This window comes from Episyrphus balteatus, chromosome 1 (genome assembly GCF_945859705.1).
Source record: "Episyrphus balteatus chromosome 1, idEpiBalt1.1, whole genome shotgun sequence".
Taxonomy (NCBI): Eukaryota; Metazoa; Arthropoda; class Insecta; order Diptera; family Syrphidae; genus Episyrphus; species Episyrphus balteatus.
Genome location: NC_079134.1, coordinates 152,984,637 through 153,008,967, shown reverse-complemented (window position 1 = coordinate 153,008,967; position 24,331 = coordinate 152,984,637). Strand labels below are relative to the sequence as shown.

Sequence of the window (24,331 nt, the reverse complement as noted above, 5' to 3'; positions counted from 1 at the left end):
CTCAATTTTTGAATTGCAGATGATTTTTTTGGGTCAGTTAAACTTAAAATAAAGAAACAAAATTCTTGTATGGAGTGTTTTGCAGCGAATTCAAAATATTTACGTAAAATAACAGCCATTTACCTTTTAATAGATGGTAAATTAAGTCAAAGGTTAAATACAAAAAAATTTTTTTTTTAAGTAAGAAGATTTTTTTTTAATATACCTAAGTTAATAGAAATCTTTGAACTAAAAATATTTTGAAGATAAAAAATTCTAAAACTAAGTTTCAAATTACTACCTTTAAGAGCTTCCGTTTTAGCAATATTTTATGTGCTAAATCAATTAAAAATAATTTTCCAATAAAACAAAATGTACATATAATATTTATAGATGACCCATAATGGAAGTGCATATAATGGCTAAACATAAAGTAAGAAATATTAAAAAAAAAAAGGATTTTTAACAATCGTTGTTTTAATACTATGCTTTTGAACATATTTCCATGATTTGATATAAAACGTTCTTTATAAAATATATTCAAACATGTTGTGATGTTTTAGTCATGAAAAAAGTTTTTTTTAATAAATTGTATGCTTTCAAATAATAGTTGTTTGCTTTTATGTTTATAATCTTACAAAAAAATATTATGGTATAGACTAAGTAATCAAAAAAAAAATATAGATACTTAAACTATGAACTAATCTTTTTTTTTTGTGGCAGCTCTTAAATTTGAATATACATACCTAAATACATAAATTAAAACAAAAAGCCTCAAATTATTTCCGTTCATTGCTTTTTTAAGCTCTTATAAAGACTAGTTTCTGACAAATTTTATTTCAATATAATTTTGGTTTTATTATGTGATAAAATTTTTCATGAACTCTTTTGGTCCTTAGGTTTTGTTACAAACGAAACGATCATGCCAAATTTAATTAATGTCTTATTGCTAACAAAATTGCTTACATATTTTTGTATGTTTAAAAGTCAAAAAAATATCTGCTAACATTAAGTTGAAGTTTCCGAATTTTCCAATCTTAATAAAAGCAAGAAAGAACGTCAAGAAATTCCTTTAGTAAAATCAAAGCTAATTCCTTTGATTCAGTATAAACTTTAGGAATCACCACGTCCCAAGTTGATGACAAAAATTCATTAAACAAAAAAATAAAAACAAAGTGAAAAATTAGGATTTCAAAAAAGCACAATTCATCCAAGTAAATTGAAACAGTAAGATCTGCATACAAAATGAACATCCATCCTTTTCTCAACATTGTAACATTTTTTTTTTTTTTTTTTCATTTCTATTCTGCCGCCAGAAGACATTTAAATTAATTTTGCTAACAATTTGGTCCATGACTGCACTTAATTGAGTCATTCAGAATCCATTATTGTGCGGTTGCTTTTAGCATTTTCTCTTTTATTTTATTCAGAATTTTTGCTCCATCATCATTTTATCATCTTTCCTCACCAGTGATTCTGAAGGATATATACGAGTAGTAGCTACAAAATGAACAGACTTATACTAAAATGACAGCAAAAGGTAAAAATTGTGGTCTTTCTGCTTTACAGAGTAGATGTGGATTTATTCAGGTGATAAAAATATCAACAGTTTTGTGGTTATTCACACATGACAACTTGAGTAAATATGTAATTCTCGGAAGTGGTATACGTTATTTCATATATTCTCATTCTTAAATCTAAATTATTTTACTTTTAAATAAAAGTGGTTTGGAGATAAAATGTATATAAAATTGTTCTTTGTATTTGGGGCGGATGAATGATTTTGAGGAGGTTAACTTTTGGATTCTTACTTTTATAAATAGGCCCTAGTTAGAAAACAAATTTTATGGGGATACAAATGTAAGCTTTCTTTTGCTCTTAATATAAATCAGTTTTGGATCCACTTTATGATCAAAATTCTTAGAAATTGTTTTTCAACAAAGAGGCAAGGAATAGATGTTTTATTGCATTGCATAATAACACTGGTCCGCAAAAATAAAAAAAAAAGTAGGGAGCAAGAACTTTGTGAGGTGATTCTAATTGACTTAAGTGTGCTGAATTCAAAACTGTTTTCAGTTTTGTTCTATCACGTCTAGTTTTTGAGCTACACTCATCCTTATTTTCACTAAAAAGTCACAACAATTAATTTTCAATGAAGTTCCTTTTGATTTTTAATCAATCATAAATATCTTTTCCAATATCTTTGAGAAAAAAAAATAATTTTGAAAAAATGTAAATATATTTAGGACGATAATATATTGCGTTTTGAGATTTCATAAGAAGAATTTCAAAAACAAAATTTTTACGGTGGTTAAATTCGACGTCAAATGTACAGGAAAAATGCGTTTTTGACCTGTTTATATTTAAGTATTTCAAAAACCAGACGTGTCAGTGAAAATTTGACTTCGGATTCGAACTCAGCACACAAAAATCCTTTAGAAAAATATTGTTTGGTTCTAGCTCTTTTTTCGTTGCCGACCAGTGTAATCTAATTGAATTTTTTTCTATTTACAATTGACTTCAACTTAACTTATTTCTAATAAAATACATTTTTATTGTTTAATTTGCATTGAATAATGTGATGTTTTTTTGGAGATATTAAAATCCAAATTTTTCAGAATTGGTTGACATAGTTCTTAAATACAATTTTTTTTGCAAAAACGATAGGAATTGAGGACCTTGCATCAAAAGAGGGCCTACACCAAATTTAACCTTTTGTGGGAAATTAAAAAAAAAAAACTTCTCTTATTATTACTATTTATTTTTATACCATGTATTTCAATAATTAATATTAATAATTTTGTTCTTATGGTCCGATCGATTTGTTTCTTTTATATTGGGTCCCAACTCCCAAACAATCACCGCCACAGAAGATAACTAAAGCTTTCTGAGGTAATTTTAAGTCCGAAAACCTTTGAGGAAATTTTATCGTTTTTTCTTCGTGCGTGTCGTTTCTATTCTATTTTTGTAAAATTGCAGCTGATCATAAAGATTTCAATTTTATTTAAACAATATTATTAGTCGTTCAAATTTGGTTTATTCCTTTTCGTTGAAATAATTTTTAAACAGGATATTTATCAATGCTAAGCGTTTTATTGTGTACATTCATTGTGTATATTCACTACCAAAGTTTAATTTAAAAAATACATTTTTGCTTTTATCTAATGTACATACTTTACTATCTTAAAACTACATTAAATGTTTAAAAAAAAATGTTTCAATTTTTGAACAATAAATTCGCTGAATTTTAAATTTTTTTTATAGAAAAGTGTTACCGTTTATGTATATTTAAAAAATAAAATTTATGTTACTTTAAGATACGAAACCACCAAAAATTAACGTTTTTTCCACGTTAATTTTAAAATGTTCATCTTCAAGGCAAAGTCATTCCGAATAATAATTTATTTTGAAAAACGGCCCTCAAAGGGTGATATACATACTACACAGAGAAAAATAGACCACATAAAATAGAACAAAAACAATAAGATTTCTCTATTATATGGTTTTCATCCAAGAGGGAAACCTTATTAAAACAATCGGGTTTTCCTTATTGTTTTAAAATCTGCAAAAAAATAAAAAAAAACGATGACCAGGCTGGGAATCGAACTGGAAACTTTAAATCATTAGTCGCCCACCTTACCACCTGAACCAACCTGCATGATCGCGATTTTTGTTCTAGTGCTAAGTTGCAAAAAAAAAAATCAACTTTTCAGTCAAATTTTAATAAGATTTTCTCTATAAAAATAATAAGAAATCTCCTTAAAAAAAACCTTATTAATCGTTGATTTTAATAAGATTTCCTTATGAAATGTATGGACGGTAAAACAATATGGCAATCTGTTAGTTTTTAGCGGGTCATATTTTTCTCTGTGTATACACATAAATTTATTTCTATATTTACGAATGACCCACTCGTTGTTGCTCTTTATTAAATTGCTTAAATCATTAAAATTTATATAAACATTAAAAAATGAATAATTTTAATTTGATTTTATTCCCGATCTTATAAGGAAAATTATTTATATTCTCATTTTTTAAATTACAAAAATGGTTTTGACATTTAAACAAAGTATGCCATTTTGCATGAGCATTAATAATTTCTTTAGAACAGCGCATTTTTTTTTTTTTTTTAATTATTTAATAACATGGCTCAAATACGTTTAAATAAGATCTAAGGATATTAGGATTTTATTTAAACGTGTTGGAGCCATGTTATTAAATAATTCAAAAAATTAAAAAAAAAAATGCGCTGTTCTGAAGAAACTATTAATGCACATGTAGGTACACATAAAATTCATTAGACAATTTCGAAAAAAAATCATAAAATTTGTTGTTTGGAAATTTTCCATCTCTAAAAAATCTACATCTCTAGCTTTTAAGAATATTTTTTTCAAATTTCGTTATGAATCCTAACTCCCGTAGAACCTTTTTTCAAATTTCTGACTATATCCGAAATGACTGGTTCAATTTAAACAATTTTTTAATACCAAATCACTTATATTACATTAATCATAAATTTTGCACAAAATTAAACAACTGGTAAATATCGTTAGAATTGTAACTATTTTAGTGTTTACAGCATAACGTTTTTCGTTTTTGTAAAATTAGAATGAGAAATTTCGATCTAATTACACCGGCACACAAAAAAAAAAGTGTCATGAACCAGAAACCAGACCTATCTTTCTATATGTTTTTGGGACCGCTGAATCCGAATTTCAAGTCCGTTTGGCCCTGTCACCCTCCAGTTTTGAGTAATATGCAAAAAACTCAAAAAAAGGTAGTTTTTGGGGTCTTTTTTACACTTTTCTCAAAACTGGAGGGTGACCGGGCAAAACGGACTTTAAATTCGGATTCAGCGGTCCCAAAAACATATAGAAAGATAGGTCTGGTTTCTGGTTCATACAACTTTTTTTTTGTGTGCTAGCACTGTCGCGACATGTCGCTGTCATACCCGGCACACAAAAAAAAAAGTTTCATGTACCAGGAAGTAGACCTATCTTTCTATATGTTTTTGGGACCGCTGAATCCGATTTTCAAGTCCGTTTTGCCCGGTAACCTTTCAGTTTTGAGAAAAATGCAAAAAACTCCAAAAAAGTCATACAAATTCAAACAAAATGCACTCACAGCTCAAAACTGGAGGGTAATGGGGCCAAACGGACTTCAAATTCGGATTCAGCGTGCCCAAAAATATATAGAAAGATAGGTCTGGTTTCTGGTTCATGACACTTTTTTTTTTTTGTGTGCCGGTGTTATTACATATCTACAAATTTCTTACATTCTAATAATGAGCTCAAGACTTCTGGATATTTGTTAGTATGTTGCATCAAGTTACAAAGTTTTCTTGAGTCATTGAAAATACTCAATACAATTTATGAATTATGCATAAATTTTTTCAAGTTCTTTAGTTGTTTTTACTATATAAATCATAAATTTTTAATAAATGTTAGTTTTAACTATGACTTAAATTTTTTAAATATACATATCCCAAAATCATAAAAAATATTATTTTTTGAATATATTTTGGGTAGATTCTTTCATACCTTAAAATGTCTCTTAATATTACTGAAATGCGAATCATGTGCCGCGATAAATTTGGCTTCTAAAAAAGCATAAACATACCCTTTATAATAACTTAACCTTCATCAATATAAATTGCTTTAACCCTCCCATCATAGGAGGCATAAAAAATAAGGCTTAACACGCGGATAGAATCATTGCCAAGTGCGATAAAGTAGTAGTATTATAGCTCTAGCTATTTCTATGATGAAATAATCTTAAATAATATAATAAAACTTTATTACCACTCAGTAAATCTATTCCAATTTAAGTTCGCGCACACAATTTTGTTTATCCTTTGCATTATTTGCTTCAATTTGAATAAATTAAAAAAAAAATAAAAATAAATAAAAAAAAATTGCACTATATACTTTTTGTTGTTGAATTTAAATTTATTTTTTCTTTATTGTGTTGTTGTTGTGCCAAAAAAGTGACAAAAAGACACTTTATTTAATGAAAAAAAAAAATATATAAAAAAACCAAAATCTCTTACAGATTTACAACGAAAAGTATTAGTCAATCGAAGGACTACTCCCCAAGAACTAGAACTGAAAGCATTAGTATTAGGTAAGTTTCTTCGATGTGTTTTTTTTTTTTTTTTCATATATAAATGTTGTATTAGACAAGATTCAAAACTCATTTATGAGTATTGAAATTTATTTATTTTAAATTGCATCTTTACTTGAAATGATGATGTTTTAATCAAAAAAAAAAAAAAAATAAATAAAACTCTTGATGTGTCATTTTTATTTGATATAATTCTTTTTTATTAATCCATTTATTTCTACTTTTAAGGCATATAATTTTTTTATGATTTTAGGTTTCATTGCAATATAGAAACCTTAATAAAGAAAACAAAATCATTATTAAATATTTTTTTGTTTTTATTTCCTATGTGCTTGTGCAGTTTATTAGATTCGATAATGCTAACAATTTTATAGCAACCATAAGGTTTAAATAAAAAGGAGAGGTTAGAATAAGAAAGTAAAATTGTAGTTAAAATTAAACCACCATGACATGATGGCCAGCAAAATTGAGCATGAAAAGTATTGGCATCGGGAACTTTAGCAAAACAATCTGATGATAAAAGCTCAGTTTTGTTGTTATTGCTTCATGAGAAGATGGGTAATATTTGTTATTTTTATATCAGATGACACCCAGTTTTATGATGGATAAGTTTGGTAGTGATATCGTAAAAATATGTTTTGAGACAAATTATTATTAGCAATAACAATAGATTTAAGTACAATTACTTTATTGCTTCAAGAAAAAATTATGATACCTTGGAAGAATATTTTCTTGGAAAGAAACATTTAGACAAATTTGCCAAATAATACCTAGATACCTAATAACTAGATACTTTCTAAACGATGGCTTTTACAAAAATATAACTAACGATTAGTGGAATAGAAATTTAAGCATACAAACAGGATTAAACCACAACAAAAACATTACTGATAAAAAAAAGAGCCAAGTTCTACTACGTTGAAATTATGCTGGCACAAAAATTACTGAGATGTAAAAGTGTACCAAGTTCTAAAGTTTGGGTTCAAATTCGTATCAATAAAATTTTGATTGTTTTCTTGACAATTTTTCTTTTAGTTACCGATTTTTAAAGTCATTTCAAAAATTGCCAAGTAAACAATCAAAATTTTATTGATACGAATTTGAACCCAAACATTAGAACTTGGTACACTTTTACATCTCAGTACTTTTTGTGCCAGCATAATTTCAACGTAGGAGAACTTGGCTCTTTTTTTAACAGTATACCTAATGTTTTTGTTGTGAATTTTCTACTTTTTGCAAGGTATGGCTGTAGAATTGAAAATCTCTATATTTAATGGAAATTCAGTGAAAATGGGCGGTTGCCTCGCCCCCTCACAGTGGTGCCATTCTTCGTTTTTGGCGTCAAAATTCATTTGCACTGCCATTTCTGGACGAAAACTCATGAAATTTGGTACACTGAATGATAATAGTATGGAGAATACAAAAAGGCTGCCAACTTTTTTTTATTCAAAATGGCGGCTCCAAAATGGCGGGAAGAATGAGCTTTAAAATAGAATTTTCATTTTCAAAACAGTATATAAGCTAGAAAATGGGCTTAATTCATGTCAAAAAGGTGTTAGATTTAATATTTAAGATTCATAGATTCATATTCTTTACAAAAAAATCAAAAAATTTGAAAACAAAGTCCAAGAAATGCCAATTTAGTAAAACACACTTTAAGACCTCTAAATACGTTATTTCATGTATTTTTTTTTTTCATTTTTCACAATTTTTAAATCTCTTCTATTTATGTTTTATAAGAAAATTGAATTGAAAATTTAAATTCAAATCCGAAGTCGAAAAAAATCTATGACGTCACGTTTCGTAGATAAAAATTAATTTTTATCTGCTTGTATCTCAAAAACGTGACGTCATAGATTTTTTTCGACTTCGGATTTGAATTTAAAACATTAAAATCTATTAAAAGTATATTTTGGTTTACGGAAAAAATAAATTCTCAGTTTTATTGAACATTGTAACTTTTCATTATATCATGTTTTCTTTATTTATTAAAAATATAGTTGGCAACCATATAACCCCAATATTTTCAATTTTCTTATAAAACATAAATAGAAGAGATTTAAAAATTGTGAAAAATGAAAAAAAAAATACATGAAATAACGTATTTAGAGGTCTTAAAGTGTGTTTTACTAAATTGGCATTTCTTGGACTTTGTTTTTAAATTTTTTGATTTTTTTGTAAAGAATATGAATCTATGAATCCTAAATATTAAATCTAACACCTTTTTGACATGAATTAAGCCCAATTTCTAGCTTATATACTGTTTTGAAAATGAAAATTCTATTTTAAAGCTCATTCTTCCCGCCATTTTGGAGCCGCCATTTTGAATAAAAAAAAGTTGGCAGCCTTTTTGTATTCTCCATACTATTATCATTCAGTGTACCAAATTTCATGAGTTTTCGTCCAGAAATGGCCGTGCAAATGAATTTTGACGCCAAAAACGAAGAATGGCACCACTGTGCCCCTGGCTAAAATTCTCAAATTTTAAATTTTTTCCTTTGTATAAACTACTACCATCTCTACCATTCTACCAAATTTCAAAATTCTACGATAATCAGAGGTGCTCTATAATATTTGATGAAAATTCAGCGGAAATGGGCGGATGCCACGCCCCCTGAATTGAAAATCTCAAATTTTGATGATCTGTCAGTAACTGACTTTACGGTTTTTGCGATTTTTGAAGCTCTATATCTCAGAAACTATTCATCGTAAGGAGCTGAAATTGTGAGGAGTTTGGTTTTGACCAGCTCAACAAATGTAGCGAGTTTGAAATATCTAGCATCTTTGGTGTGGATGTTAGAAGGGGGTCGAAAATGGCCTGAGTTGTTTCATGTAAATAAGGGTGTAGTGCCAAAGTTGCTAGAGAACTTGGCTGGGCACTACCGTGCCCCTTGATATATTTAGCTAAAGTGCGAAGTCCGAAAAAGTGAGTTTTTACTTTTTATTTTCTATTGAACTAAAGGTTTGAGAGCAATGGGCTAGGAACTGTTTTTTTTTTAACATTTTTCAACATTTTAAAATTGAAATATTTTTCAAAAACCTACATATTTTGTAGAGAATCACTAGACTTACAAACTTCCTACAGACAGCTTTTTGGATAGCTTCTATCGTTTAAGAGCGGTATTTTCGACTTTTCGACATTTGAGCTTGAACAACTTTGTGCCCATGTAATTTTTCGGGACTTTTGGCAATTCATTCATAATGATGAAAAAAATTTCTAAACTAATTTTCAGGTTTATGCAAGTTTTGTCTAAGTTTGGTCTTTTTAGCTATTTTCAGTGTTCAGTATTCTATTAAAAATAAGCCAACTTAGATATTGTTTCTTCATTGACATTCCACGTTAATCTAAATAAATATTGAGCTCAAAATCCAAACATGAGCATTTGTCGAAAAAAAGAACAAACTGAGCCTTGACATTTCACGCCAAGCATTTAAAATATCAAATTCCGATGTGGAATTCCAAAAAAACGGACCAACCCCGTATTCTGTTTTTTTTTTTTTTTTTTGTTTTTTTTTTTTTGTTTTTGGGTAACAATTGATGTGGATATTTTGATGAAAAAGCATATTGACACCTCTTCAAATTTATATTTCATCATATTGTTTATTGATGTACATTCTTAGAAAACTTAAAGCATGTACACTGAACCAAATCCTTACGTAAATACAACGAAAAAATTCGTTGAGCCAACGAAAATTTAATTAATTTTCAGCCGATGAAAAATTTAATTGGCTCAACGAAATGGCTTTCATACGTTAACGAAGAAATTCATCAACTAACGAAAACTGTCGTATTTTAATGAAATTTTTCATAAAAACTTTCGAACGAGAATTAATGAATTTTTACATTACTTCATGAAATTTTTTCATCAATTAACGTAAACTTTCGTAAGCTAACGAATTTTTTCGTAAATTTTATGAATATTTTAATTAAATTACGAAAAAATATTCGTTAGCTAACGAAACTTTTCGTTGTATTAATTATTCTTTTAGTAGATTATACTTACTTTATTTTCGTAATCCTACGAATTTTTACGTAAGTCTACGAACTTTTTCGTTCATTTTTCTTCCCTAAAATTTGGAATTAAAACCTGAAATTCAAAAAAAGTGGAGCGGATCGAACATTTTTTACCATTAAAAACAAAAACATTTGCTATTTTGAACTTGAACTTTTTATTTTTAATAATGGGAGGGGATATTTAATACATGGAATAAACAATTTAATTAAATATATTCCTTCATGTATTTGTTGTCCTCTCCTATGCCAATCAGGAATGGTTATTGTCATTTAATTTTAATTAAGTACCCATCCATAAGGTAGCTTATGATGACATCTTTGGAATCTGAAAGAAAAAGAAATAGAAAACAAAATAAAAAGTTAGAATACTTAAAAAACAAAAATATTTTTTATAAAATGTAGGAAGCAATAATCAATTGTTACTTTCTTTCCAATATCTCATGGTTTAATTCCTCTTGGCTAGGATCAGGTTCCTGGGTGTTTGCAATTATAATCACCACTTATTTTTCTTACTTCTTGGCCTTTTTATTGATTTTTAACACTTTAATAATTTCTTTTGTTTTTTAATGAATTTATTTATTACTTTCAACTTTTTTAGAACACAATATTTTTTTTATTTATTACGCGTGATAAGTCTCCCCACTTTTGACTTCGACTATCAGAAATGCACACAACAAACGAAAATAAAGTGTGCTCTGTATGCATTTTCTCGCATTTTTTATTTTTGTTAATTGATGTAAAATTTCATTAGCCTATAAAGAATTTTCATATGCCAATTATTTATTTTCATAAAATGATGCAAATTTTCGTTAGTTAATGTTGAATTTCATAAGTTAATGAATTTTTTCGTTACTTAATTAAAATTTTGATAAATTAAGGAAAAAATTCTTATTTTTATTCATTAAAATGAGTATGAAATTTTTCGTTAAGTGATGCATCTTTTCATTAAATTGGATTTTTTGGCACTAAAAATTGAGAAAAAGTGTATGACACGTTTTCATTAGTTGATGAAGGTTTTCATATTACGAAAAATTATATATTTTCGTTGAGCCAACGAAAGTTTCGTTGGGCCAACGAAAATGTAGTGTATGAAACGATTTTCGTAATTTTACGAAATTTATTATTTTCAGTGTACTAGCAAACCGTGTTCATGTTCATGTTCATGTATCAAAACAAAAATCTTTTTTTTTTGATGTAACACCTGAATCAATCACTCGATAAATTGCTTAAGACAGGCGGAAAAACAATTTTCCTTCTTTGTCAAAGAATATTTATATTATGTATATCCTCTGAAGGTAAACACTTAATCTGCCTCAAGATTAAAATAAATACTTACACAAAAATCCACAACTTATAGACATAATACTATCCCAAACAAATAATAAACTAGTCCTATTGACAAAAGTGACCATTTTGGACAATAAATACAAACTTTATTTCATTGGCATAAGTAGTATAACACACATACTTTTTTGTTGAATGAGTATAACACAAACAAAAAAGTTATAATACCTCTGCAAAATTGCTTCTTTCTGCCTATTTTGACAGTATCCTTGGTCTTTTGATCCTCGAATTGAAAGAGATTCCTTCGTCAACTTCTTAATCTTCAAAAACAAAAACACAAAACCGCACAAGTTTCTTTGGAAAACTTCATCCTTCATAAATAGTTTTTGTTGTTGTTGTTATTGTTATTAAAGCATAAAATATAAATCCTTTCCAATGCTTTCAGATTATTATTTGAGAAAGGAATTATTTACATATTGTTGTGTCTTATTTTAGAGAATTTGATGATATTTCTGAATAAATAATAAACAATGACATATTGTTGGTATTGGTGTGATGCAGATTCATATATTTCTATGCTGTCACACAATATGGCAGGATAAATAATAAATAGATATCAGGGTTGTTTGGATAAAAGTGTTGAATCATGAGATTGAAATGGTAGAGGGTTGATGTGTGTGTGTACCATAAGTAATTGAGCCGTAAATTTCTTTGTCAATTTCAAGACATATTCTGTAATTGAGTTACATGTCTTCTTGTGCTTTAAGGTGAATAAATAATAATAAAATGATAAACAGTTCCTTGATATATTTAAGAAAAAGGAAACAATTTAAAAATGAAAGAAAATGTAGCATTTTTAACTCAAGAATATATTTTATACAAATAACCTTGCTCTTTAATTTAAGGTTAACAAATTTATATCTTTATGTAAGTGTTACACGAGTTTTCAAAATATTTACCAACAGATTGTCATTAACACTGTACGTAATATTCAAATCACATGCGAGCCAACATGTGCATGTAGAAACTCTGCATGGAAAGTGTGACTATAAAAGTCAGTGCACATATCTTCGCGGCATTAAAATGTTTTAAATTTTAAGGAAATGAAAATGCGAGGAACTTGTTTTTGAATGCAATCACTTAAATGGCATTCTTAGACTTGACTATTACTTGCGATATAGGTACTATATATGTATCATGTTATGCATTCGTACAAAAAAAAAAGTTGAGATAACATTTTTCCATGACATTACGATGGTAGACAATGCCAAAAAAGTGGGTCCCGGAAATCCGTCTGTCTGTCTGTATAAGGAGCTACACCCTAAACGGATGGACCGATTAATGTCAAACTTGGTATGTAGCGTTATTGGGCGACTCTCCAGAGGAATTTTTGGAATTAATTTTTTTGGAAAAAAAATAACGGTAGGTACTTGTCATATACCGATTTTAGTAAAATTGAAATATCTCGAAAACGGCTATAACGATTTTGTTTAAAAAATTCAAATGTTAGTTTTAAGCTAAGTTCTATTTTTTGTGAAAATTTTTTTTTGAAAATCATTATTAACGGTACCTGCCATAGAACCGTTTTTTTTCAAATCCGATTATCTCCGAAAATGCTTAATCGATTTCTACGAAACTTTTTGTAAAGAAGCATTTATATGATTTAAATATAAACCAAAAATAAAATTTTCAAAAAAATAATCTTTGGATTTTTCAAAAAATTTTGAAAATTTTTTTTTTTGAAAAATCAAATTTTCGAAAACGGGACATTGAATTTTTTTGAAATTTTGTTTTTAGATGTTGATTACTGATTTCTACAAAATGGCATACCAATTTTATTTTAAAACTTTTTTTCCAAAAAATTATTTATAAAAAATTAGTTTTTTTAAAAAACGGCTCTAACGATTTTGAAATTTTTTTTCTAAAAATGCATCTGAATATATCAATCAAAACTGCATACTTGTTTTGGAGGGCAATTTGATTTCAGATTTTATTTTATTTTTTTTTTAAACGAATTTTATTTTGTTTTTCCAAATTTCTATATAAAAAGTGTTAAAAATTTAAGCAACCTTAACTCTAAGAGCCAGCTCAAGTAGCACACTGGTGTATAAATTGGTGTAAATTCATTAATTTTGGTGTAAAATTGAGGAAATTGAAAAAAAATGGTGTATTTCTCAAAATTAGTGGTATAAAAATTATACTACTGTCTTTTCTGTAAAAAATTTCAATATTTTTTTAAGATTCCGTGCAAAAAGTACACCGATATTCAGTTGTTTTTATAATATACCATTAATATTGTATAAAATTATTCGATTCTGAAATCAACCAAAACGGTATATTTTGTACACTCTCTTTGGTGTACGAAGCACACCCTGTGGACATAAAATTCACCAGAATGCATAAGTGGGAGACGCCATATTTTTCAGTGGCCGCCATTTAAAAAAAGTTGACAGCAATTAATTATTTTTTTATAATAGTATATTTATCGACCTAATTATCCCGCAATTTAGTTTTTTCGATGTGGTATATTATATTTTAAAAGAACTCTTCTAAAAAAATGTAAAAACAACAAAAAAATTATAATTTTTGAAAAACTGATTTTTAAAATCGAACAAAAAAAATCATTAATTCACTGACATTTTTGAGGCGCTCGATTTTTAGAGGGGGTAGTATCTAAAATTAGTAGACAGAATGTGTTTCGTTTTTAAATTAGGCAAACAAATTCGTATTTAACCATTAGTTTCTTATGGCAATATTATGAAAGTGAATAAAAATTCATTTTCATTTATTTCATATGAAATGGTGTGAATTAGAATTCATCAAACTGTTTGAGTTAAAAAATAAACTTTGGTTCAAATTTTAAATCAGAATAATTTAAATGGTGTATTTTATCCGTAGATTTATAGTGTATTTTTCAATTTCAAAGGGATAATATTCACCAAAAACCAGATCATTTAATATACCACTAGTGCCATTTATACACCAAAATCGGTATATTTTTTTAACCACCGGAGTTTATTATATACGAGAAAATGGTGTATTTTTTATATTTAAAATGTATATCACGAAAGTGCAAAAAATACACCAAATATTTTGGTGTATTTTAGACTTTTGTGCTACTTGAGAGTTCGTTCGACCCAGTCGTGCATTTTATTTTTTTGTAGGAGTGAGAAACTTTTCGAATTCTTTCTTATTTTCGCATTGAAAATCTCTATTAGATGTCTTTTTTGTTAGTAACTGCAATGACGTACTTTTTTATAATCAATTAACAGCTCCCGGATTTTCTAAACATGATCTTCTTTTTCTGACATACAATTTCTCGGTTAACTATTCAGTTCCAAGTTTCCAATTTAGAAATTTCAATGCAATTGATTACAGTCAATTGGAAATAGATACTCGAAATGTCGAATGGGACCGTGTGTTATACATGTCATCGACTAATGATCAAGTAAACTTCCTCAACACGAATATACGCTCTCTTTTTAATGCACATGTACCAATTAAAACTAAAATTATAAAATATGGACTTCACCCATGGTTTACAACCGAAATTCGACTTCTTATGGAGCAACGTAATAAAGCCTATAAACTTTGGAAGCGGTATCGGTTAAACAGTCACTTACAGTTGTTTCGATCTTTACGTAATAATGTTGTACAAAAAATAAAAACATCTAAAAAAATATTTTATAGCAACAAGTTAAGTCCATCGCTTCAAGGTCGCCAGCTCTGGAAAAACTTAAATGATATAGGAATTGGAAAACAAAATTCTATCCCCGATGAAAACCTGGACTTAAATGCACTCAATCAAAAATTTACTAATTCTACTTTACCTACTGTAAGTGTAGATACGACAGACTTGCCTCTAGTTAACTCCGCTGTTCCAAGATTTGAGTTTGAATGTGTAGATGATGTTGAAATTGTTTCTTCTTTGATATCTATTAAATCAAATGCAGTAGGCTTTGATGAAGTTCATCCTAAATTTGTAAAAATAATTTTACCAGTTATTCTTCCATTTTTAGTTCATGTTTTCAATAATATAATAACATCTAGCTGCTACCCGTCCCAATGGAAAATCGCTAAGATACTACCTTTTAAGAAACATAATAGCAATGATTACAGACCGGTTTCAATTCTGCCCTTTCTTTCAAAGGTTTTTGAGCGAATATTACAGAGGCAAATAAATTCACATCTGCGTTCAAACTGTTTGTTGACTCCAATGCAATCTGGGTTTCGTAAACTCCACAGTTGTATAACTACTACAATCAGTGTAGTAGATGACATAAGAGAGTCGATGGATGAAGATAAGGTAACATTTTTGGTTCTTCTCGACTTCTCAAAAGCATTTGACACTGTTGACCATACTAAGATGTGTAACAAACTATCATCTCTGTTTAGTTTCTCGAATTCAGCTGTAACTCTTATGTCATCTTATCTATATCATCGAAAGCAAGCGGTTTCAGTGAAGAACAGTACATCTGATTTTCTTTGCACCACTAGGGGAGTCCCCCAGGGTTCAATTCTGGGGCCAATTTTATTCTCGATGTATGTGAATGAACTTCCTTCTAAAGTGTTATCTTCTGTCCACATGTATGCTGACGATGTCCAACTTTATAAAAGTTGTCCTTTAGGTATGATTGAAGATGGTGCGCATGCAATAAATAACGATTTGGATAGTATTTCGACCTGGTCTGAAGAAAATGGATTGTTTTTGAACCCTTTAAAAACAAAATGCTTGGTTATTAGCAAAAAGGTGTTGGATCTTTCCTACTTTCCTGACATTAATCTTAAAGGTTCAAAAATAAACTATGTTGAAAAAGCAAAAAATTTAGGAATAGTGTTTAATAGAACCCTTACATGGAATGACCACATTAATTCTACAATTGGCAAAGTTTATGGTGTTTTAAGGAAACTTTGGATGTCTCATAATTACACTCCACAAAAAATACGTATGTTGCTGGCAAAAACGCTCATACTTCCCATTCTTTCTTACGGTTGTGAAGTTTTTAGAAATTGCGATGCATCTAGCAAGAGAAAACTTAATGTTGCGTTCAATAATACCGTGCGTTATGTGTTTAATCTGAGACGATTTGATCGTGTTTCAAACTATTCGAAGTTATTTTTAAATATGCCATTTGATCACCTCCTTGCCTATAGGGCATTGGTTTTACTTTCGAATGTGATTGAAACTCGTCAACCTAGTTATTTGTTTGATAAGCTACGCTTTGGATCCTCTAGCAGATCTCATCAACTCATTTATCCACGATTTACATGCTTAACATCTGAGCGACAATTCCTAGTTAGCTCTATTCGCCTATGGAATTCTCTACCAGGGCAAATACGGAGGTGCGGCGGGACTGAGAGATTCAGGATCGAACTTAAGGCTCACTACTCTAATTAATATATTTTTTTTCTTCTTCTTTCTTATATTAATAAAAAAAAAAAAAAAAACATAAATGGAGATGTATGTTAAAAAACTTAAAAACTTATACATTTTTGAAAATTATTATTATTATTGTTATAAATTATAATTGTTTAATATTTTTTCAATTTTGCTTTTATTTTTTGTAATTTTTAATTTATTATATTTGTATACTGTTATATTGTCATAAACGTATATTATGTTCTGTAGCTCAACTCAATCAAATTTTTAAGCTTCACTTGCTATAAGATAATTTAAGTCTTAATGTGTAAGCATTTAATCGAAATAAAACTAAACTAAACTAAATTTTAACAAAAGAATATGACTTGGGAAATAGGTACGTATTCTTAATCAAATAAGATTGAACGTCTGCAATTTGAAGATTTATTAGTTTTAATTGTTTCCAAGACAGTGTAAAAAATAAACTCTAACTAATCAGTGGATGTTACTACAGTTTGCATTTTAAAATAAGATGATGTGCGCTTAAAACAGTTGGATTTCCGCTTAAAATAAGTGGAATCCCTGGTTAAAAAAATCTGTTAAATTTAAGGTGAATTTCAATTTATTTGAACATGAATTTTCATCATGAAAAACTGTCCAAAAATAAAAATTTTTAAATTATAGTCAGACTTAAGCACGTCCGGTTCCTGACTTAAGACTTTGAGAGGACACTTTGAGGGGGAATCAAAATAAAATATTTACATTTACCAACATCTAATCTAATCCGAAGCAGGGTCGGTTTTAGGGGGGGGGCAGCCTGGGCCGTCGCCCAGGGGCGCAAGAATTGATGTTTTATTTGTTTTTACTTTCACAAGGCGCCCCAATTTTTTTTCTATTTTATATTTTCAACGGCGCTCGTATTGTTTGTCCTAAACTTTTTGAAGAATGAAGGTGCCCCCCAATTTTGGGTTAGTTTGTTTGGCTTCCGGAAGGACAATGGTGTCCAAAATCTTCGTTCATCTTTGAAGAACAAGGCGCCCCAATTTCTTTTGAAAGACTAAAGCAATCCTAATATTCCTCCAACCAATTAATTTTTGCAAAGGCGCCCCTATAAATAAATCACTAAATCATAGCTGGTAATTTCCAGAAAACCCTAAATCCTGAAAACCCAAAAACCCGAAACCCCAAAATCCAGAAAAACCAAAATCCCGAAAACCAAAAACCCAAAACCCAGCCAAAAATTGACAGCTTCTGCATTTCTCATAAAAACTACGTTTGTGTGTGAGAATAAAAAAATAGGTCTGTTCGTTGTCCCCCCCTCCAGGGCACTCTGAGTCATGTCAATTAACTGTCAAAAAAATCAGAGTTTTTCGGGTTTTCATTTTTCATCGAACACCTCAGAGCTTTAGTTTCTTCAGCGAACATCGAGAAGGAAATAACTCTGGTTGAAAAAGGAGCTACAAAAAACGCTTGACAACGAATTCGGAGAGACCCAGAGTGCCCTAGAGCTCACAAGGAGCAAACCTAATACTTATAAATTATGTCGTTTTCGATTGGCGTCCGGAATCATTCAGAAGCCTGCTGCAACTTTTTTGTTCTCCTAGTGAAAAAAACAAAAAATTATTTTATTTTTCACCAATACAGATATTAAATTTCTGAATTGGGTGGAAGCGATTCGAATTTTTGTATTGGATTTCAAAATGAGTGAATCATTGAGTGATTCCAATCGAAAACGACATTAATGTACTTAGTTGAAAAAGTTTTTGAAAAAATATTGTTCAAATAAAACCAACTGTACCTACTCTTTAAATGTGTTTAAACAAAAAAGTCAGAGATAAAGGTAAAATTGTCAATTGAGCCTAAATGACATAAATATTTAATTTTTTTTAAGTTAACCTTATGTACTCTAATAAACTGCACATTGTTAATAAATGCATTACAGAGGTAAGACATAATCTGCTATTGCTTTTTTTCGTGATTTAAAAAAATTTTTTTAATGAAATTTTTTTTGAGAGGCGCCACTTGCAATTTTGCCCAGGGGCGCCGGTAGTGCTTAAACCGGCACTGATCCGAAGATAAATCTAGCGGACTAGAAACACTTCAGCGCTAGAAACTTAGTCCATTGGCTGCTACAACACAAGACATTAATACGGCACAGAATAGCAATGAATAGAAAGAACAACGGAAGAACATTATAACATAGAACTACGTGGCACAGAGGAAGAGATATAGTTGAAAATTGTCTCATGTTTTCGCACAGGTAGGGATGCAAACGATACATCGATGTTTTCAAAACATCGATGTTTTTGCGAAAAACATCGATGTATACATCGATGTTTCTCAAGCCGATACATCGCCGATACATCGACGCTAAATTTGCAAAACATCGACATCGTTCATTTTGTTACTCGTTTTTCTTTTTTTGCATAATAACAGAACTTAAACTCTCAAACTCAATCTTTTTTGTCTAGTGTTCAAAGCTTCAAAGTTTTGTCTGAGAGAGATGCAGATGATTAGGATTTTGATATATGGAAATATCAAAAATAACTCATAAAACATACAAAATAAATCGTCTTCAACGACAATCAATACAACTATGAGTGAAACAGAAGTAGAAATGTACCTCTCATCTCCTGTGCACCAATTAAAAGTGACGCAATTTTGTTTTGGCAAGATATGAAAACTCTTTTTCCAAAACTTGCACTGGTTCAAATGGTATATCTTCCTATCGAAGTTACGTCTGTTCCAACAGAACGTTTGTTTTCGGAGGCTGGGGCAACCATCACCCAGGATAGAAACAGGCTTCTGGGCACTAGACTGTCCAAACTTCTTTTCCTGAACTCAATTTCTGAATTACTTTCTACCAAATAAATAAACAATGTAAATCCAATGTAAGAAATAATGAGCTCCGTTTGCTTAGAATTGATAGTATTTATATACTATAAATAAAAACGAAAATCGTATTAAGAAAATATGTTTCATTTTGTTGATAAATTTTTCTTTTTTTGTGGTCTTAAAACTGAATTCAAGTTAGGTTTTTGGGTTTTAAACAGATAAGACATACAAATTTTGTTCTTTAGATACAGTAGATCGTATTTATGTCCAACAACAAAAACATCGGAAAAACATCGATGTATCGAAGATAGAACCGATGTTTTTTTAACATCGATGTTGTAAATAAAACATCGATGTTTTCAAACATCGATGTTTTTTTTAACGATGTTGCATCCCTACGCACAGGTGGATTGAGTTAAGCTGGCCAAGTAAAACTTCTGTGCCAACCCTTGGACTAGAACCTACGGTGCCGGCTCTGCAGTCAACTACCTATTCCTCAGTGCTATGGCCACCTGTCAAAAAAAAAGTTAATCTCATTAATTGTAGCTAATTAAATGCTAATTTATTGCGCAAACCATTATTCCGCCAATATAAGTCTAAAGTTAGTTGACAAAATCTAAAATAATTAAAATGAAAAGGTTGGGCTGAGATCCAAATGTGTAGTTTTTGTTCAATTCCATATAGTTCGTTTTTAAAGCCGCAAGAGTTGTTTTTTTTTGTTTTTCAAAATTCCGCAAAAAAAATGACTGAAGTTAGCGGACTAAAATAAGAAAATTAAAATTGTTTTGATGTCCAAAATTTTTAGCTAATTAAATGCTAATTTTATAGCTGCACCTAGTAACTTTAAATTTGTTCAGGCCAGTGGGGACATTAAAAAAAAAAAACTTTTTTGAAATTTCTCTTTTGTCAGTAATTGTAGCTTTTGAAAACAAATTTTACTCAAACACTTTTTAATACAAATAAAAAACATTTCCTCAAGCTTGATGGAATACCAGCAACAATTTTCGAGTTCAACTTTTGTCTGTAATATTTTATGTGTACAGCAGTGGCGTATTGAGGGGGGGCTCAAGCCCCCTCCCCCAGAAAAAATCTGTAAACAGTTTTGAATTCAGCACACGACAAAGTTATTGAAAGGAATTCTTTAATTTCTGTATTATTTTAATTATCTTCTTTATCGATTATACTTTATTCCTTTAAATTAAATCAACAACAATTTATTTCTTTGAATTCGAATATTTGAACCTTAATAACACTTGACTTAAGAATGGTTATATTTTATACAATTTCAAAGTTGTATTTGAAATCTAATTCTTTAAATATTTCGGCAAAATTTTCCATTCTTCTATTTATTATTTCGAAATAATTACATCATGTTTTACATACTATGTATATTATTTATTATGTGGTTTAAATGTTATTTGAATTTATTTACGTATATTGTTAGGTGTACTGAGTCTTATCTCATATTATGAAATTTAATACTTTTCTAAATAAACTTAAAACTGATTGCAGATACACTTTCTAGTTCATCTTTTATAACTATAAATGTATATTTAAAATTCTTCTCTGTCCATTTTATGCTAGTAACAAATAGAAAATCTTAGTGAATTTTTCACTTTTACCTCAAAAAGTGCAAATCTTTTGACCTACTTTCCTTAAAAGTATTCTATTTCTCTCTAAAATATTTATTTTATTAACAAAACCAACAGATGTCTTTATCGAAAATCAAATTTCTATATGCAATATTCATTAAAAAGCCTTTCATAAGTGCAATCCAACAGTGCTCTTTAAAAGTTTCAAAGCTATTAAACGTAAATTAATTTATTATCACCTTCCTTGAAATACATAACTTCCTATGCCGTGCAGGAAATAATATTTAAAGGTCATTAATACGCAATCGTTGGAATAGAGCTGTGGACACTGTTATATCCAATATTTAAATTGAAATATCGGTTGCTTATCAATTGCATATAGTGATGGGAACTATCGAATAAAAACTATCAAACTATCGATAGTTGTAAAATATTCATTTATTCGATAGTTTTAAATCATTCATTCATTTAGTTACTATTTTCATTCGATAAGTTTTTTCATTCGATAGTTTAGTTTCTATTTTCATTCGAAAAGTTTTTTTATACGATAGTTTTGTCATTAAAATAGTTTTTTTTTTTTTGATAGTATTTTCTTTTGGACATTATTTTTATTTGATAGTTTTTTCATTCGTATAGTTTTTCTATACGATAGTTTTCTCATTCGAATAGATTTTTTTTGTATAGTTTTTTCATTCAAATAGTTTATAGTAACTATTTTCATTCGAATAGTTTAGTTTTCATTCGAAAAGTTTTTCATTCAATAGTTTTCAATAGCTTAATTACTATTTTCATTCGAATAGTTTTTTTTATACGATAGTTTTTTCATTCGAATAGTTTTTTTTATCCGATAGTTTATTCGATAGTTTATTCGATAATTTTATTCGATAGTTTTTATTCGAATGAATAAATGAATGAATTAATGAATGAATGAATGAACTATTCGATAGTTCAAATCATTCAGTTACTAACTATCGATAGTTCCCATCACTAATTGCATATGTTTCTAACTTAAAACCAATAAAATAAATTCTACCTTAAGAAAAACTACTAAACTGGGCAAGCTTCCAAAGGAACGAAATATTATTTCTCACACTCATATGTTTACGAAATTCGTTTGCCTTCCATTTAAGGAAAAGAAACCTTGCTATTCAAATAAAAACTTGTATGCCCTAAAACTCCTAAAATACTTATTTTGTCAAAGCATTTTATCTCCATCTTATGATAACATTTATCTATAAACAAATGAGTTTATTTATAATAACGCCCACGTTTTCACTCAAAAAACTACCAAAAATTTTAAAAACAAAACCATGAAAATTCAAGGATAACATCGTGACATAATAATTTTCTTTGACAGAACAAAAATCTCCCAAGGGTATTTCATAGTTCTTGCCTTACCAGAAAACAAAAATTGAAACAATTTATTATTTTTTTTTTCTTCCTTTTTTTCAACAACCATATAATGTGCTGATGCCATGTAAGAATATATGTTGAAATAATTTTATAAAATGTTATACATCTTAGGGGTGCTTATGCACACAGACATTTGATTTTATGTGCTAACATTTATTATGAGGAAGAATATAATTTTTCGAAAAATTTTCAACATTGTGATTCTCAAAGAGTAGATCTTCTCTAAGTTTGATTAACATGAAAGTTACGTGATGTCTTTTTTTTACATTTTTTTTTTGTTCATACCCTTCAGGGTAACACAACCAAGCTACGTTTTATAAAATATTCATGCTTGCAAATTGAAATCTATTTTCAGTCTTTATGTTCATTTTGTGCTTTGCGGTTGAAATAAATTGAATCATTCTACATGCATCCAATATTTATTATTTTTTTTTTTTTGCTATACTCTCTCTCTTGTGGTTGATTGTCCAGTTTATTTTTTTATTGTGAAAAAAATAAAATTACGTATACGCCCGAGTGTATCCATTAAATTCAAACCCCTTTTTAGTTTTTTCTATATTAATTGGTTTATGAATTTTAATTAGATTTTTTTCTTTAATAATATTTTTTTCTTCATTTCTATATTTTTTAAATCCTTTCAGACCACTGACAACATATTATGGAAAAGGAAAGAGAGAATCAAGCGTCTCCTCAGCAACCACTACAACACTATTGGGTCAACATCCGCCAATGTCCCTACAACGAGGATCCAATGGAGCTCTGCATATGCTTCCATCGCCCCGAGCAATTAGTCCTTTAATGAAGGTATGTGATGATGTCCAACAATGCAGTGTATAGAAAAAAAAAGTATGTGGGATTTCTATGTGTCACATATTCTCGTTTTGATATTCCACCGGATGATACTGGTCGGAAGATATTTTATCTTTATTTTTCTTTCCGTTGTTTTCCTATTAAAAATGTCGACAAAAGAAAAGCATTTCCATTGTCATTTAGTATTATATTAACACTATATCTGTTTAATTATACCTTTTTTTTCATTTTATCTTTTGTCTTCCTTTCATTTATGCATTCGTCTGGATATAACACACATACAGCAAGGACTTGAGGAAAATGCTGTGTAACACACAAAAAATTAAAAACAAAAGGATATGGATTTTTCTCTGAGAAATAAAAATTAATTTTTATTTGTAACTATTTGACTGTGTAAAAATGTGTAAGAATTATAATTAAAAAGCAAAAAAAAAATATTTAAAATGTAAATAAAATAAAAGTAAGAAACATTAAAAAAAAAAAAAGAGATTGTATTGTAAGATAATAAAGATTTAATCGGAAAATAAAAAAAGTGTATCGAAGTTTTCATAATTTATATTGATTAAGGATATTAATTTTAATGCGCTTGCAGTTTTCCTTTTGTATACATATAATTTTTTTTTTTTGTTAATGTGTATGAAATTTAATTTTTTTATCCTGTTTATCATGTGTGTATCGATGTGATATTAATGTAAATATAATTCGATCCCAAAAATTTGTATGTGTTTCATTTCATATTTAATGAAATAAGCTTCAATTTTGTAGGTAATACAAAATTCTTTGAAAGCTTATGCAATTTAACGAGAAGAAAATCTGCTTTCTGATTTTTTAGCATAAGCTGCTTAGAGTATGGATTCCCTTATTAAAATATTGGCAAATAAACACATTCGATAACTTATCAACAGGAAGTAAAATTGATTG

General features: G+C 28.8%; 1 protein-coding gene across 2 annotated transcripts in view; it reads left to right on the top strand.

Moving 5' to 3' along the window:
- The window catches only part of LOC129917422 (diuretic hormone receptor), a 119,164-nt gene extending 95,420 nt beyond the window's left edge, over positions 1–23,744 (top strand). Inside the window, exons 11-13 of one of the 2 annotated variants that reach the window (XM_055997689.1) lie at positions 6,031–6,102; positions 23,242–23,404; positions 23,695–23,744. In XM_055997689.1, the coding sequence (XP_055853664.1) occupies positions 6,031–6,102; positions 23,242–23,404; positions 23,695–23,721 (262 nt within the window). In that variant the 3' untranslated portion in view covers positions 23,722–23,744. The remainder of the gene's footprint in view (positions 1–6,030; positions 6,103–23,241; positions 23,405–23,694) is intronic. The other variant, XM_055997690.1, reaches the window with a different exon arrangement.
- The last annotated feature ends 587 nt before the right edge of the window (positions 23,745–24,331 follow it).